This window comes from Carcharodon carcharias, chromosome 5 (assembly GCF_017639515.1).
Source record: "Carcharodon carcharias isolate sCarCar2 chromosome 5, sCarCar2.pri, whole genome shotgun sequence".
Lineage (NCBI taxonomy): Eukaryota > Metazoa > Chordata > Chondrichthyes > Lamniformes > Lamnidae > Carcharodon > Carcharodon carcharias.
In genome coordinates this window covers 150285021-150300952 of record NC_054471.1, presented here as the reverse complement: position 1 = coordinate 150300952, position 15932 = coordinate 150285021, and the positions used below count along the sequence as shown (strand labels likewise).

General features: G+C 45.8%; 1 protein-coding gene across 1 annotated transcript in view; it reads left to right on the top strand.

The window, feature by feature from the left end:
* Positions 1-15932, top strand: part of faxcb (failed axon connections homolog, metaxin like GST domain containing b) — a 97524-nt gene that overhangs the window by 55335 nt on the left and 26257 nt on the right. The window contains exon 4 of the mRNA XM_041188401.1: positions 6370-6587. Coding sequence (XP_041044335.1) covers positions 6370-6587 — 218 coding nt within the window. The remainder of the gene's footprint in view (positions 1-6369; positions 6588-15932) is intronic.

Sequence of the window (15932 nt, the reverse complement as noted above, 5' to 3'; positions counted from 1 at the left end):
GATCATTGCCTGATCCTTTTGTGGTGCAAATGTTACTTGCCGCCTGTCAGCCCAAGCCTGGATATTGTCCAGGTCCTGGTGCATTCAGACATGGACTGCGTCAGTATCTGCCGAGTTGCGAATGGTGCTGAACATTGTGCCATCATCAGCAACCATCCCCACTTCTGATCTTATGATGGAATGAAGGTCATTGATGAAGCTGCTGAAGATGGTTGGGCTGAGGACACTGCCCTGAGGAACTTCTGGAGCAATGTCCTGGGCTTGACATGACTGACCTACAACAACCAGAACCATCTTCCTTTGTGCTAGTTAGGGCTCCAACCAGCAGAGAGTTTTCCCCGGTTCCCCAGTTTTGCTAGGGCTCCTTGATGCCACACTCGGTCAACTGCTGCCTTGATGTCAAGGGCAGTCACTCTCACCTCACCTTGGGAGTTCAACTGTTTTGTCCATGTTTGAACCAAGGCTATAATGAGGTCAGGAGCTGAGTGGCCCTGGTGGAACCCAAACTGGGAATCAGTGAGCAGGTTATTGCTAAGCAAGTGCTGCTTGATAGCACTGTTGGTGACCCCTTCTATTACTTTACTGATGATCGAGAGTAGACTGATCGGGCAGCAATTAGCCAGTTTGGATTTGCCCTGCTTTTTGTGTACAGGATATAATTGTCAATTTTCCACATTGTTGGGTAGATGCCAGTGTTGTAGATGTACTGGAAAAGCTTGACTAGGGGTGTGGCAAGCTCTGGAGCACAAACCTTCAGCACTGTTGCCAGGATATTGTCAGAACCCATAGCCTTTGCAATATCCAGTTCCTTCAGTCATTTCTTGATATCATGTGGCGTGAATCAAATTGGCTGAAGACTGGCATCTGTGATACTGAGGACCTCCAGAGCAGTCCAAGATGGATCATCCACTCAGCACTTCTGGCTGAAGATTGCAGCAAATGCTTCAGTCTTATCTTTTGCACTGATGTGCTGGACTCCTCCATCATTGAGGATGGGGATTTTCGTGGAGCCTCCTCCTCCACTGAGAGTTTAGTTGTCCACCGCCATTCAAAACTGGATGTGGCAGGACTGCAGAACTTAGATCTGATCCATTGGTTGTGGGATTGCTTGGCCCTGTCTATCACTTGCTGCTTTTGCTTTTTGGCATGTAATTAGCCCTGTGTTATTGCTTCACCATGTTGACATGGTTGATAGAGGGGCAGGATTGGCAGCTCAATATTCCAGGATATAGAGTCTTCAGGCGAGACAGGGAAGGAGGTAAAAGAGGAACGGGTATCACAATATTGATCAAGGAAACAATTACAACAATAAGGAGGGACGACATCTTAGAAGGCTCCTCAAATGAAGCCATATGGGTAGAACTTAAAAACAAAAAAGGAGCAATCACATTGCTGGGAGTGTAGTATAGACCCCCAAACAGTTAGAGAGAAATAGAAGAGCAGATATGTAGGCAAATTTCAGAGAAGTGTAAAAATAATAGGGTAGTAATAGTGGGGGATTTCAACTTCCCCAACATTAACTGGGTTAGTAATAGTGTGATAGGTTTAGATGGAGCGGAATTCTTCAAATGCACCCAAGAGAGCTTTTTAAGCCAGTACGTAGAATGTCCTGCAGGAGAGGTCCTGGACTTCATTTTAGGGAATGAAGCCAGGCAACTGGTAGAGGTATCAGTGGGGGAGCATTTTGCAGATAGTGACCATAGCTCCATTAGATTCAAGGTTGTTATGGAAAAGGACAAGGATGGGCCAGAAATCAGAGTTCTAAATTGGGGGAAGGCTGATTTTAATAAGATCAAATGTGATTTGGCCAGAGTGGACTGGGAGCAGCTATCTTTAGGTAAATCTGCATCAGAGCAGTGGGACTCATTCAAGAAGGAAGGAAATAGGGAGAGTACAGGGCCAACATATTCTAGTAAAGATGAAGGGTGGGACCAACAAATCCAGGGAACCTGGATGTCAAGGGATATACAAGATTGGATAGAGAGAAAAAGGAGGCTTATGGCAGATACCAGGGCTCAAAACAGCGTGAGCCTGAGAGGAGAATAGAATGTGTAGGGGGGGAACTTAAAAAGGAAATTAGGAGAGCAAAAAGGGGGCATGAAAAAACATTGGCAGGTAAAATAAAGGAAAATCCAAGGTTATTTTACAAGTACATTAAGAGTAAGCGGCTAACTAGGGAAAGAGTAGGGCCCGTTCAGGACCATAGTGGTAATTTGTGTGTGGAGCCGGAAGATGTAGGTAGGGTTCTAAATGAATACTTTGTGTCGGTGTTCACAAGTGAGAGGGATGACATGGGTATGGAAATCAGGCAGAAAGACTGTGATACAATTAAAGAAATTAGCATCGAAAGGGAGGAGGTTCTAAGTAGTCTGGCAGGCTTAAAAGTAGATAAATCTTCAGGTCAGGATGAAATGTATCCCAGGCTGTTGAGTGAGGCAAGGGAGGAGATAACAGGGGCGCTGGAGGTGCCAGAGGACTAGAGGAGAGCCAATGTGGTACCATTATTCAAAAAAGGAGGAAGGGATAAATCAGGGAACTACAGGTCAGTCAGTCTAACCTCAGTGATGGGGAAACTATTGGAAGCAATTCTGAGGGACAGAATTAATTTACACTTGGAGGGGTAGGGATTAATCAAGGACATTCAGCATGGTTTTGTTAAGGGGAGGTCATGTCTGACCAATTTGATTGAATTTTTTGAAGAGGTGACCAGGTGTGTTGATGAAGGCAATACATTTGACGTAGTCTGCTTGGACTTCAGCAAGGCTTTTGATAAGGTCCTGCATGGGAGACTGATAACGAAAGTAAGAGCCCATAGGATCCAAGGCAATTTGTCAAATTGGATCGAGAATTGGCTGAGTGGCAGGAAGCAGAGGGTGATGGTCGAGGGGTGTTTTTGTGACTGGGTGCTTGTGTCCAGTGGGTTCCACAGGGATCAGTGTTGGGTCCCTTGCTGTTTGTGTATATATAAACGATTTAGACTTGAATGTAGGAGGGTTGATCAGTAAGTTCGCGGATGACACGATAATTGGTGGTGTGGTAAATAGTGAGCAGGATAGCCTTAGATTACAGGAGGATATAGACAGGCTGGTCAGATGGGTTGATCAGTGGTAAATGGAATTTAATCCGCATAAGTGTGAGGTAATGCACTTGGGCAGGACAAACAAGGTACGGGAATACACGATGAATGATAGGACCTTGGGAAGTACTGAGGATCAGAGGGACTTTGATGTGCATGCCCACCAGCCCCTTAAGGTAGCGAGACAGGTAGATAAGGTGATTAAGAAGGCAAATGGAATACTTGCCTTTATTAGCCGAGGCATAGAATATAAGAGCAGGGAGATTATGCTGGAACTGTACAAAACGTTAGTTAGGCCACAGCTAGAGTATTGCGTGCAGTTATGGAATTCACATTATAGGAAGGTCGTGATTGCACTAAGAGTGCAGAGGAGATTTACCGGAATGTTGCCTGGGCTGGAGAGTTTTAGTTATGAGGAGTGTTTGGATAGACTGGGGTTATTTTCCCTGGAGCGGAGGAGATTGAGGAGGGAAATGATTAAGGTGTATAAAATTATGAGGGGCATAGATAGGGTAGACAGGAAGGAACTTTTCCCCTTGGTGGAGGGATCAATAATGAGGAGGCATAGATTTAAGGTAAGGGGCAGGAGGTTTAGAGGGGATGTGAGGAAGAATTTTTTCACCCAGCGGGTGATGGGAATCTGGAACTCACTGCCTGAAAGGGTGGTAGAGGCAGATACCCTCATAACATTTAAGAAGTACTTGGATGTGCTCTTGCGATGCCATGACTTATAAGGCTGTGGGCCTAGTGCTGGAAAATGGGATTAGAATAGTTAGGTACTTGTTTGACCCGTGCAGACTCAATGGGCCGAAGGGCCTTTTTCTGTGCTGTAGAATTCTATGACTCTATGACTCACTGGCATCTCAATTTTAGGTGTGCTTGGTGCTACTCTTGGCATGCCCTCCTGCCCTCTTCATTTGACTATGGGACTAATGTTATTAATGTCCCTGTGGACTGCTAGTACATGTCATGCTCTGTGAGGTTCACGATTAGATATATTTGTATCTTTGAAGATGTTACAAAGCATTGGAGCTGTTGCAGAGTTGTGGCTTAGGAGATTGATGTATCGATTGCTAAACCATCAACCTGAGTATAAAGCTGTAAACAAGGTATTAGGTGGGAAAATGTCAAGCATTTTTGGAACAGGGTCATAAGCAAAATGAATATTTTGTGTTAACTCTGATTTTGGAATAATTTTCCTCTGAACTGTTCTGTTTGTGTAAATGAAACTTTGGCTAGTTAGGGAAAGGCAAGGTGCCAGCATCAGTGGTTTTACTATCACAATTTTAAATTTGCTGACAGATGAGTATATCAGAACTTTCAGAGGGCAAAATCAAGGAGCATAAAACAATCCATTAGTTACCACAAAAAATGTATGAGACAGTAAAATTCAATCAGCTCTCATTTCAAAGTCTTTTGTGCTCCATCTGGCTGTCATCCTCATCTTCAAATCAGTCAATCACTGACATTCAGAAGCACCATTAGGTGTCATCAGACTGGAGGTTTATTGTTGCCTTTATATCACTGTTAGATTAAGATGACAAGATTGACAACAGGTTGGCCAACAAAAATGTAAAGCAGTCATTTTAAAATATGACACCATTCAACACTACTTGCTCAAAGTCTGATAACATGAAACACTTCCAGAAACACAATTGTCACTTGAGGAAAATGATTTTGTTCTCCAATCAAAATTGTGCAAAAATTTGAAAATTCTTAATTTTATTACCTACTTTTAGGCATAGGTTAACACTTACTGAATAAACCATGTTTATTACAGATTGTTCCGTTGCCTACTACTTAAATGTTATCTGAATTTTAAAATTTTATATGGAGTAATGGCTTTGATAAAATAGTGGATTCATGAACTTTATATTAATGTATTCGTTGAGTTTAGATGGTTGGGTGGAATGATTCTAATGGTGACAATCTAATAGTCAAGCCTCACTGGGTTGAATGGTCAACTATTCCTATGTTCCGATGAATGTGTTGACACATGGGATATCATAAGAGATAAGTTCAACCCATATTTGCCTTACCACAAGAATGGAGGAATATCTTATCTGCAGAAGTTAATCAGTGCTGAGGGGTAATGTCTCCAGCTGTTTGCGATTATAGTGAAAATGGAGGGAAAAGGGATGGAATCTTTGTCACTATATAATCACCATTTTTCATGGTAACTGCGATGTTATATACTGCACATTTTCAAATTAAACCCTTTAGTGATTGTCAAAAAGTACTGCATCAACTTTTAGAATCAAATAATTGTGAAAAAAGCAACTGATAATCATAATAATTAAGAAGTACTGTGAGTAATGGAAACAAACAATTTGATTTAATACAATAGACTTCTTACAGAATTGGACCGATTAAAGTCAGGCACCTGCTTTAAATTATAAGGACTGAAGATGGCTTGCAATAATTTTAATCTTGTCACTGTTTACATTAGTTACAGCTCATGCATTTATTTTTCTATCACGGTTAGCATCTTATTGCTCCATCTCAAAGCTTTATTAAAAGCCTGTATACAGGCAGCCTTAGCAGTTAGCTGCTAGATTTCATGTCAACACTATTTCTTTATTCCTTATTTGCTGCCAAGTTGGGGATGGTGTTAAAGGGGCTTCATTGAGTTAATATATGGAGCTGGAGAGAGACTTTGTCATTTTATCATTTCAATTGAATAAAAATTTTATGGTTGTAAGAGCCAGTTTCCCCATTAAAAACTCTATAATTGGGCATAACATCAGGCACCTTTATGGCTGATGTGCCAGTGCGCAAATAGCTCAGCTCCAGATTAATGCAGTGCTGCATGGATTGTGCATTGTTACCACATTTGAATTAGGTATTCTACATGCTGAACACAGGAGGAATTGTCATGGGAATTTTACTCACAAACTCAAAAATTGCTTGTTGTAAAATTTCAATGATATAAACATTATCGGAACCCAGTTTGGGTTTCAAAATGAAACATTTCTTTGTAAGAAAGTGTACAGATCATACCAACATTTGTTGTGACACTTTTGTCTGTATAACTTTTCAAACACTGCAACCATAATTTGGGGGAAATCGCTTGATGAAACTGCTGATGTACCAAAACCCATTTTCGGCTGACCATCCCGCCTCCACTCATATTCCAGTATTGCCAGCTTCCAACACCCACTTTAGGTGAATGTGGGAGCAGAAGAAAAGATGTACTTATCCTTGCTTCTGTGTTTATTTGGTCACACCCATGCATTAAAGCCAGGTCTAAAATGTTATTTGTGAATGTTACAAATGTTCTTTTGATATTACAGGGCCATAGTATACTGTCAGTGGATTGACAACCTCCATGAAACCCGAAAAATACTGTCTGTCTCAGGCCCATTCAGTGGTTTCCTGAAATGGATACTGTGCCATCTAACAAGAGGAATTGTTAAACGGGAGATGTACGGTCAAGGCATTGGCCGCTTCTCAAGAGAGGAAATATATACCTTAATGGAAAAGGATATGCGATCACTTTCAGTGATTTTAGGTGAGATGAAACATTATTTTACTGTGATGTGCCATGTATTTCACAGAAACAGCCCTTACTTGAATGCAACCTCCACTTCCATTGTACATTAGCCTGCATTAACCTTGCCCCATTTCAGATCCTCTTGTTCAATGTATGTTTGATATGAACCCTACAAAAGTAATTACGTTATCCTGACTCTATCTGAACTTCCCTGGTAAACTCCATGGTGTGTTTCCTAGTAGCCAAAATCTATTTCTTGGTGCACTTATCTCTATTCTCCTTTTGTTCTTTCATGATCTGCACCTTTAACCTCTGCCTCCTTTAGTTTGTTAGGAGTGAACCTGTGAACCAGGTTTCCAGTGGGGAGTTGTGATCCCTTATGTTCTTTCAATTTGAAGATTTGTACTTATAGTTCCTGGCAATCTGCAGTCTAGCTGCTCTTTGTTTGTGTTTCTTGGTTTGTGTCTGTCAACCCTAACAGCTGCTTTCCATATTGAACTGTGGTTGTGACTTCTGGTGATATATGCCTGTGTTCTCCTGTTATATGTATATATCTGTGATCTCTGGGAGTCTGCATGTTTCTATGATGATCTGGGTCACACATGAGTGACCTAGGTGCAGATACACCTATAATTTCCCATACAAATATCCCTGTAGCTTCTGCAGTGGAAACGCAATGGCTTGGATTTTGTGGTCAGTGGCGAACAAACAGCATTCATTAACTTATACTTGCTCATAAGCTTTCTGTAGGCTTTTGCACTGTAAATTGTGGTTAGAAATCCGAAACAATGCAGCACTTTATACAGGATTTCTTGTGTGAGCAGGGCAAACAGCAATTGTATGTTCTCTGAATGAATTGAAGAACCTTCACTGTGATACACAAGCTCTGGTATTGACTGGGCCAGGTTCCACAAGAAGGGGCCCAGAGCATTTTTGCTCAAGAAACCCAGAAGTCCGGTTAGCTTCCCTCTTTCATTCCTGTAGATTCCTTGCCAGGAAACCAGCCTGGTTGACAGGCCTGGATCCCTGTCTGGCAGCACCGGAGGTGGCTGCAGTCCCCGCAGCCTGCATCTGTAATATGGGTATGAGGGAGATGGTGTCTGGACCTTAGGAAAGCATTGGTTGTTGATTGTTGAATCCTACAGAGGTCGAGTTTCCAGCCTTGGGAAGGGTTCAATCCCCTGTCTGATGACTGGGTCTGATCCCCAATTATTTTGGAGAGGGAGGTGCTTGAGTTCCTGGGATGTCTTATTCGAGGGGGAGTTCGATCCAGGAGAGGTATGTGAAGAATTCTGATCCCAGGGTTGTGGTTGGGGGTTGGGGGAGGGTGCTTTGACCTTCAGTCTTAGAAGGGTTCCAATTATGGGATGTCTTTGCAGGGGGAATGTCTGATAGTAGGGGTGGTGGGTAGGTCAGGGAAGACAGAGGAGAAGATAAGTTTGGGATACTGGGAGTTGGTGGGTGTGGGGCAGGGGAGGGGGAGGTGGGGGGGTGTCAGGGTGAAGCACTCCTGCTCCTCCAGGCCCATTCAAAATGGTATAAAGTTTTCCAGGAAGTAGTCCTTGCCTCCCTTCAGATGGCAGGTTTCCCGACACCTGGGAAACCCAGCCAGCTAGAGTTAAAGCTGTAAGACAGGTTAAATATGAGGCTCACAGCTTCGGTATAGTATATAAAGGACTTCCTGGGAGCAAGTTGATCGCCATCCCTCATCCCCGTGTTAAAACTGGAAGTGAGCAGTTTGGAGGTAAATTGGGGTCGAGTTTGAGATTTCTAAAATTGTAACATATTATGTAATCCAAACCTACCTGTTTTTTATGGCAAGAATTATCCTTGCAGAGTCTAAATCAGAAGTGTAAATCATAATGTTTAATTCAATGCCAAATCATATACAAAAACAAAATAAGGAAAGGGAAAGAAATATAAGGGGCGGAATCATCTGTGCCCGCTGGCATTGGGCATGTTCGGACAATATGGCGAAGAGGCCAAAAATCAGTTTCACGATGTTGTGAGACCAGGTTGCGGTCGGCCGCTGCGCCTGTTGATGCCATCGGATGTCGGGAACCTTATTGTAATACATCAGCAGATCGTTATAAGGCCAGCCCACCGGACTCATCCCCCACTGCTAGTTGTCCGCCCTCATGCCAACATGTTTCACAACAGCATATGTAAGGTGTGCACTTGGTGGGCTGCATTTTGAGGGCAACTCGGAGTTGAGTGCGCAGTAACATTGCAGAGTGCTTGCGAGGGATGCCTGTTGGACTTCAAGGTTGAGGCGTGTTGGGGTGGGAAGGGAGGGGGCAAAGGTTGCCCTGCAGTTGAGGCGACTTTGGTAGGGGGGCAAAGGCTGTCCTGAGGCTGAAGTTAGCGCACAAGCATGTGCAGGGTGGGGAGCGTGGTGGGCGAGGGAAGTGGCCATGCATTAGGGATACCTTGTATAAATTGACCATTCCTCTGCAGCTGAGACAGTTCAGATGCAGCCACATTGATATGATTGGAGTCGGGCCTCTCGCTTATCTGCCCACTCAAGCCACGCAGCGGCATCAAAGTGCCACCAAGTGCTTCAGACTGCAAACTAATGAGTGTTTTAGTGGACTGCAGAACAGTTGGATGACTGGGCACATTGTACAATCTACTTGCTAAAGCTGGCCATGGAGCAGTCACTGCTGGAGGCGCTCACAGCCTCTTGCAATGTCAGGATCCCGATTTGGACTAGTCTCCCTGATGGTTGAAGCTAACAGTGCAGTCTTGCAGTGTGGGTTAGGAGAATGCCTGCGCCTGAGCTGAGAGCACAGCCTGTAGTCCAGTGGGCAAAGCTGCTGCCAATTGGTCAGGTGGAATGGGGCAGTGGAAGGTATGGTTTTGGGCAGACACACAGTGCACTAATCTTTGGTCATCCAAGTGCAGGCCAGCACTCTCCAGAATGCATTAAAGGGCCTTCAGACTTAACCAGGACAGGTTCTTAGTACACATGCTAACCCATGCATCTCTCTCTTTCATCCTGCAGGAAGAGTACATCAGGATCATAGAGCCTGGTGAACTAGCTGTATGCCTCATGGTGTACAGAGAGCAAAGACAATGGAGAAGAGAGTGACTGAAATGCCTGGCTACACAGAGGGAGGAGCAGCACCCTCTGGAAGAAGGGGCAGCTGGGGCTCCCGCACATGCTGTTGAAGAGCCATAGTGAGCCATCACTGGTCGGAGCCTAGCTAGATCCAGGGCCTATAGATGCCACCTTTCATCCTTGCAGATGACCGAGAGTCAGATCACCGAAGACTGCACATGTCCAGGGAACTGGTCGGTCACATCTGCCAGCTGCTTCAGGATTTGGTGAGAAGGGGACATGGAGGCCATCCACTGCTATTGGCTGTGAAAGTGACAGCAGCGCTAAATTTCTATGCCATTGGCTCCTTTCAGGGCTCCACAGGTGATCTCTGTGGGATAATCCAAGCCGCCACCACAAATGCATCCATAAGGTCACGGATGCCATCTTTGTGAGGGCACATAACTTTGTGCATTTTGCCCGGGACCAGGAAAGCCAGGATGCAAGAATGATTGGATTTGCCCAGATCTCGGGTTTCCCACAGGTGCAGGGTGCCATCGACTGCACTCAGATCTCCGTCGCAACAAGTGAACAACTACACCAACTGCAAGGGCTTCCATTCACTGAATATGCAGCTGGTGTGCAACCACCACAAATGCATCCTGCAGGTCCGCGCTTGGTTTCCAAGGACTGTCCATGACACCTACTCAGTCGGTCACAGATCCCTGATGTCTTCCAGGGTCCACAGAGACTGCAGGGATTGCTCCTCAGGGCCAAGGGGCACCCACAGAGACAGTCGCTGATGACACCTGTGCGGCGGCCTCAGATTGCAGCAGAGCGACAGTGTAATGAGGCTCATGCTGAAACTTAGTGGAGCAAACCATCAGGATGCTGAAAATGAGATTTCAGGGCCTGGACCGGTCTGGTGGAGCCCTGCAATACAGTCCGCAGAGGGTGTCATGCATCGTCATCATCTGCTGCACCCCTTACAACCTGGTGCTGCAACAGAGAGAGGGGCTGGCTGAGGAGGAGATGGAGGAGCTGGAGGTCCCCTCGGATGAGGAAGACATCGACATGGATGAGGGCAAGGAGATCCTCGAAGGCAACGATAACAGCGATAAGGCCCTTGCACTATCCAGACAAGGCAGGCGTGCTCGGGAGTCCCTCATAGCTGCTAGATTTCTGGAGGATGATGATGACATGTAGCGAGGAGACGCCTTAAGATCCTTACATTGCATTTATGAATGGTTGACTCCAGTATGGCTGATGGCAGCGCACATACCCCCTGTGATAAAGCTTTTGTCATGGAGATTTAGTAGAGGCCCTAATAGTTGCTCAATTTCAGGAGGATGATGATGGCATGCAGTGAGGACACTCCATAGATCTTCACATAGCCTCTGAGAATTTCTGACTCTTGCCTGGCCAAGGGCAGCTCGCTTGTGCTCTGTGATTGGGATCATATCATAGAAATGCAGCCATGAAACTTTAAAAGCATCTGATCCTCTGTCCATCTTCAGCACCTGAGCTCTTCAGGAGCACAGCATCACTGGTCACAGATGCTGAAGAGATGGGGGCCACAAAGCACAAGGAAGAGGCCCTGGCTGAGACACCTGCCTTTATCTTGTGTAGAAATTTTTCACATCTGAGTGACACGAGCACTGCTCATCAGAACAAAGAGCCATAGGCAGGGAGATATTCTCGGGAGTTTATTGACAACTGTGAACATTATGTACAAGTGATTAACACCCATGCCCAGGCTGTGCAACTACATCTTCTTAGTCTTCCTAACCCTGCCACTACGCCTTGGTGCTCCCCGGCCATCCACAGTGCAGGTGGAGGCAGCCTGCTGACTGCTATGCCCTGTCTGTGTTGAACTTGGCGGGCGTCCTCTGGATGGCTGAGACCTGGAGGCCCCAACTTGCTTATGGGGCCCTGCTGTGTGGCAGTGGCACCCTCCTTGGCCTGAGGAGCTGGAGCTTCTGAGGTCACAGGAAGAGGGGATTTGGATTGGCTGGAGACTCCCAGAGTCACCTGAGTTGATGGCCCCCGGGGTGTACACCTGCTGATCCTCCTCCTTATGGGTCCCCAAGGGTCCCTGGCTGATTCCTGAGGAGAAGGCGTAGCTGGAGTGAGACCGAGCTGCCCAGCACCCCTCTCATGTGCACAATGTTGGAGGCCAACTATGGTGTCAGTGATGGAGTTCAGCCCGCGCAGCAGTGCAGGAACAACAATCTGGATCAAGATCTCCATGGTGGCCACCATCCTACCAGTGTTGGCTTGGTGCATTGACATGCCGACGCTATCACCTCAGCCTGAAGGCTGACAGATTCCTCCATCGTGCTTTGCAATATGAGGAGTGCAGTGGACATCCCTTCCTGATGCGCCTGAGCTTGCCTTTGCACCTCCAGCAACTGGGGTATGACCGAATCCAGAGGCTCTTCACCTGACTTGGACTCAGCAAATCTCTGGCCCCCAGCAGTCCTCTGAGTGTCAGGGGCCTGGTAAGTCCCTGCCCCCGTCCACTGTGGATCAGACACTGTGATGTGCTCACCAGATTGTGATCCTGAGGGTACTCTAAAGCCCAGGTCCCACTGAGATATGTGTCTCGCTGTTGGTGGAGGTGTGGTTGAGCACTGTGACGGGACTTCAAGGAGGGTGCCATCTGATTTCTCTTCAGAGGTTTCTTCAAGGCTTGATTGGAGGTCTAGTGTTATGGTCTCTGTCGGCTGTTTCTCAGATGTATCTGCAAAAGCAAGGGGTGATAATTAGTGCATGGCAATGGCCTGTGAAAGAGGACACATCACTCACAGCATGGTTGTCTGATGGATGTTACACTGCTGGATCCTCACTTGGTAGAGCACCGTCGACCTCACCGTCAGCACAGGACTGGTCCAGATCTTCACGCGCCAGCTGGATGGCTCTGTTTTCAAAGTCTGTGAGGGCCTTGATTTCAGGCATTCCTCCATCGGTAAGCGACTTCTTCCTCTTGTTGTGTGTAAGCTTGTCCTGCATGGATGGAGAGAGTGTAAGCAGGATGCCTGCCAGGCCACACGATAAGTATGCCTGGCATGTGTGGGTGGTGAGTGTTCCCATGGATGAGATGAGGTCAATGAAGGTGTGGTGTGTGTGAGAGAGTGAATGGTGATGTCCCTTGAACTGGCAGTGAGTGAGGGCCCTGTGGATGTGTGATGGGTTTGTGAGTTGAGAGTGATGATAAGAGTGGCTTACTCTAGTGGAACAGAGGAGATCATTCATCCTCTTTTGGCACTGGGTGGCTGTGATCTTTTGCAGGATGTTGGCGCTGACCGTTGCCTCCCATGCTGGATTGGTGAGGGTGCAGCCCATCCTGTGGCCAGAGCCGGAGTAGAAGACATCATGGTGAGCCTCCACTGTGTCCAAAGGTGTTCGAGGGACACATCATGGAACTTGGGGGCTGCAGCCTCCTGTCTTTTAGGGCCATGTGTTCTTTGCAGAAGGCGTGAGCTGGAAGCACTGAGAGGTGTGCGCATAGCTGCACACATCTGGCGTGACGAAGCGGCGAGATGATGGCATGGCAGGCGAATAAAAGTCCGCCCACAATGGAAATGGCTTATTTCCTGGGAATGCATAATTAATGAGTCGGGTTTGGGATGATACAGTGTGAAAAGCAGCCATTGTGGCCGTTTTACTTGCCCGCTACAGCACTTTAGTCCAAATCTTGGATGATTCCGCCCAGGGTTAAATGAGGCTAAATGGCTTGTAATTTTTTAACAATCTCCAACATTAATTAAAATCTGAAAAATTGAAATTCTACATTTGTAAAAGTTATTAATCTGTTTTATAAATTTAAGTTGTTAATTTTCAGTGCCAGAAAGGTTGTTTGTCAACCATTAAGATTTATCATACTGTTAAAAATCTACTTGCGCTTGAATGACCAATTCCTACACTTTGTGGCATATTTAATGAATACCATAGAACCATAGAACAGTATCATAGTATACATCTATATTTTTCATTGTTACTTCACTTGCAAGTTTTGTGTCATCTGCAAATTTCAAAATTGTGCCTTGGATCCTACAGTCCAAGTCATTAATTTATGTCAAAAACAGCAGTTGGCCTAGTGCTGAACCCAACTGTGAAACACCACTACACACCTTACTCCAGTCTGAACTACAGCTAATATCTAGTGGTAAATACTACAAATTCATGCCCTTCCATGTATACGCATGCTGAGTCCTTCGTAAGAGATTGAAGGAGTAGGCATCAAACTCCTGATTTCCACATTTAACTGCGCATATTGTTACAGCCCTTGGTCAGACCTCAGGACTTGGGGGGAGTTCTGGTGAGGGACCAAAAATGTTTAAAGTAGATAACGGTTAAGATTCAAGACACCGGCTTTTGGAATAAAGGCACAAGATTCCATGCGTTTTGAACAAAAACAAACTCTACTGTACAAGTTCAGAAAGAGGAAACAATTCACAATATTTATCTTGTATTCTAAAATTCAGGGTAAGTATGAGGTACATGTAAATTAACAGATGAACTGTGGTTGAACACACCACACTACAGAATAAATTACATATGCAACCAAGACAGGATCCATCCAGACGTCAGTAAACAGCTAGTCAAACAATCTTGTTGAAACTCTGTCTCACGAGGTACTCCCAGCTTCACCTTTGGAGATCTTACCTTAAAATTCTTTCCAAAAGTCACTCCCACTCAGACAGCTTTAACAATGGCCCACCACATGGGGTTTCAATCTCACCTTCTGAGATTCCTTCTCCCTGGGTTCCCAAATATATTGAAACACTAGCTCATAAGCATACTTTCAAATCTATGGCCGTGCCAACAGAACATCTCTGCTCCAAAGGGGTTCCTTCGCCCTCTTAAGGTCTTCTCCCCACAGTTTTTTCTTTAAGTTTTTAACTCAACTGGGTTTTCTGGCCCTGCCTCTGTGGCACTTGTTGGATGGCAGACTCTCCGAAACTGACTGTCTCAAGAAGAGCAATTCACTGACCCATGAACTGATTTGGGGACCCATCAAAACATTCAGAGGGTCCCACCCTTGTCACTAGGCAGGAACCAATGTATCAAGCATTGGATCCTGTATCTTAATGTTATAATCTGCACAGACTGCTGATCCTCTATCTCAATTCCACACTTCCAGTCTCTCCCTATACCCCTTGATGCCTTTGGACTCTAGAAATCTATTCCGTTCTTAACTATATTCAGTGACTTGGCCTCCACAGCCCTCTGTGGTAAAGAATTCCATAGGTTCACCACTGTCTGAGTGAAGAAGTTTCTCCTCATCTCAGTCCTGAATGGTCTACCTCATATCCTGAGATTGTGAACCCTTGTTCTAGACCCCCAGCAAGAGGAAGCATCATCCCTGCATCCAGTCTATCTCAATCAGAATTTTATATGTTTCAATGAGATCCTCTCTCATTCTGCTAAACTCCAGTGAATACAGGCCTAGTTCGCCAGTCTCTCCTCTTAAGACAATCCTACCATCCTAGGAATTTCATGACAATATGTGGATGCCAGAACTGTTGTCCAGTTCACTCCTTAATGGCAGTGAAGCTATCAGCCTTTATCTGTTCCTATCTATGTATCTGTTCCTGGGTGTCTCAATCTGTTAAAGAATCATAGGGCTGTATTTTATGGCCCTCCATCGGTATGTTTGAAGGCAGGGTTCTCATAAAATAAAGCACATGTCCTCTTCCCACCACCTTCGTGCCCACCCTGGACTTGTCTCCCATATTAGATTGGGCAGGGACGGAACCAGGCCCACCCTTAGGCCTATTAGGTTACTTAAGGGTCTCATTCCACTTCCGCTGCTATTTTATATGTAGCAGAACCAGGTGGAGACAAGGTGGGGAGCCCAGCAGTTTTCACCGCGGGCTACTGTAGGGCAAGAAGGTTGGTTGCTTTGGGGGGTCTTATGTGCCCAAGACAATCCCCCTGATTGCTCAAATCAGAGCCACCCTTTAGCCCTGACGCCTGCCATCTCTAACCTGGCCCTTACCCCATTCGCCCTCCTCACTGTCTCCTAACCATTCCTGTCCAAAATACTGGACTTATTCCTGAATCCGCGCTCCATGCCTTCTTCCTTGGGGACTGGCTGCAGTCCCAGTAGTGGCCAGTGCTCAATCCTGGCATTGCTGGGTCAACAGAACTGCTGGGCAATATGATTGGCTGTCAGCTCTCTAGGGTGGGACTTCCACCTAGAAGGTGGCAGAGTTCCCACTCTGAATCAATTAAGGCTGCTCCCAGTCAATATCGCTTCAGGGCAGCCAAGTTCTGAGTTGGCGGGCTCAAAATTGAACTTTCTGTCGAGGGGCCAT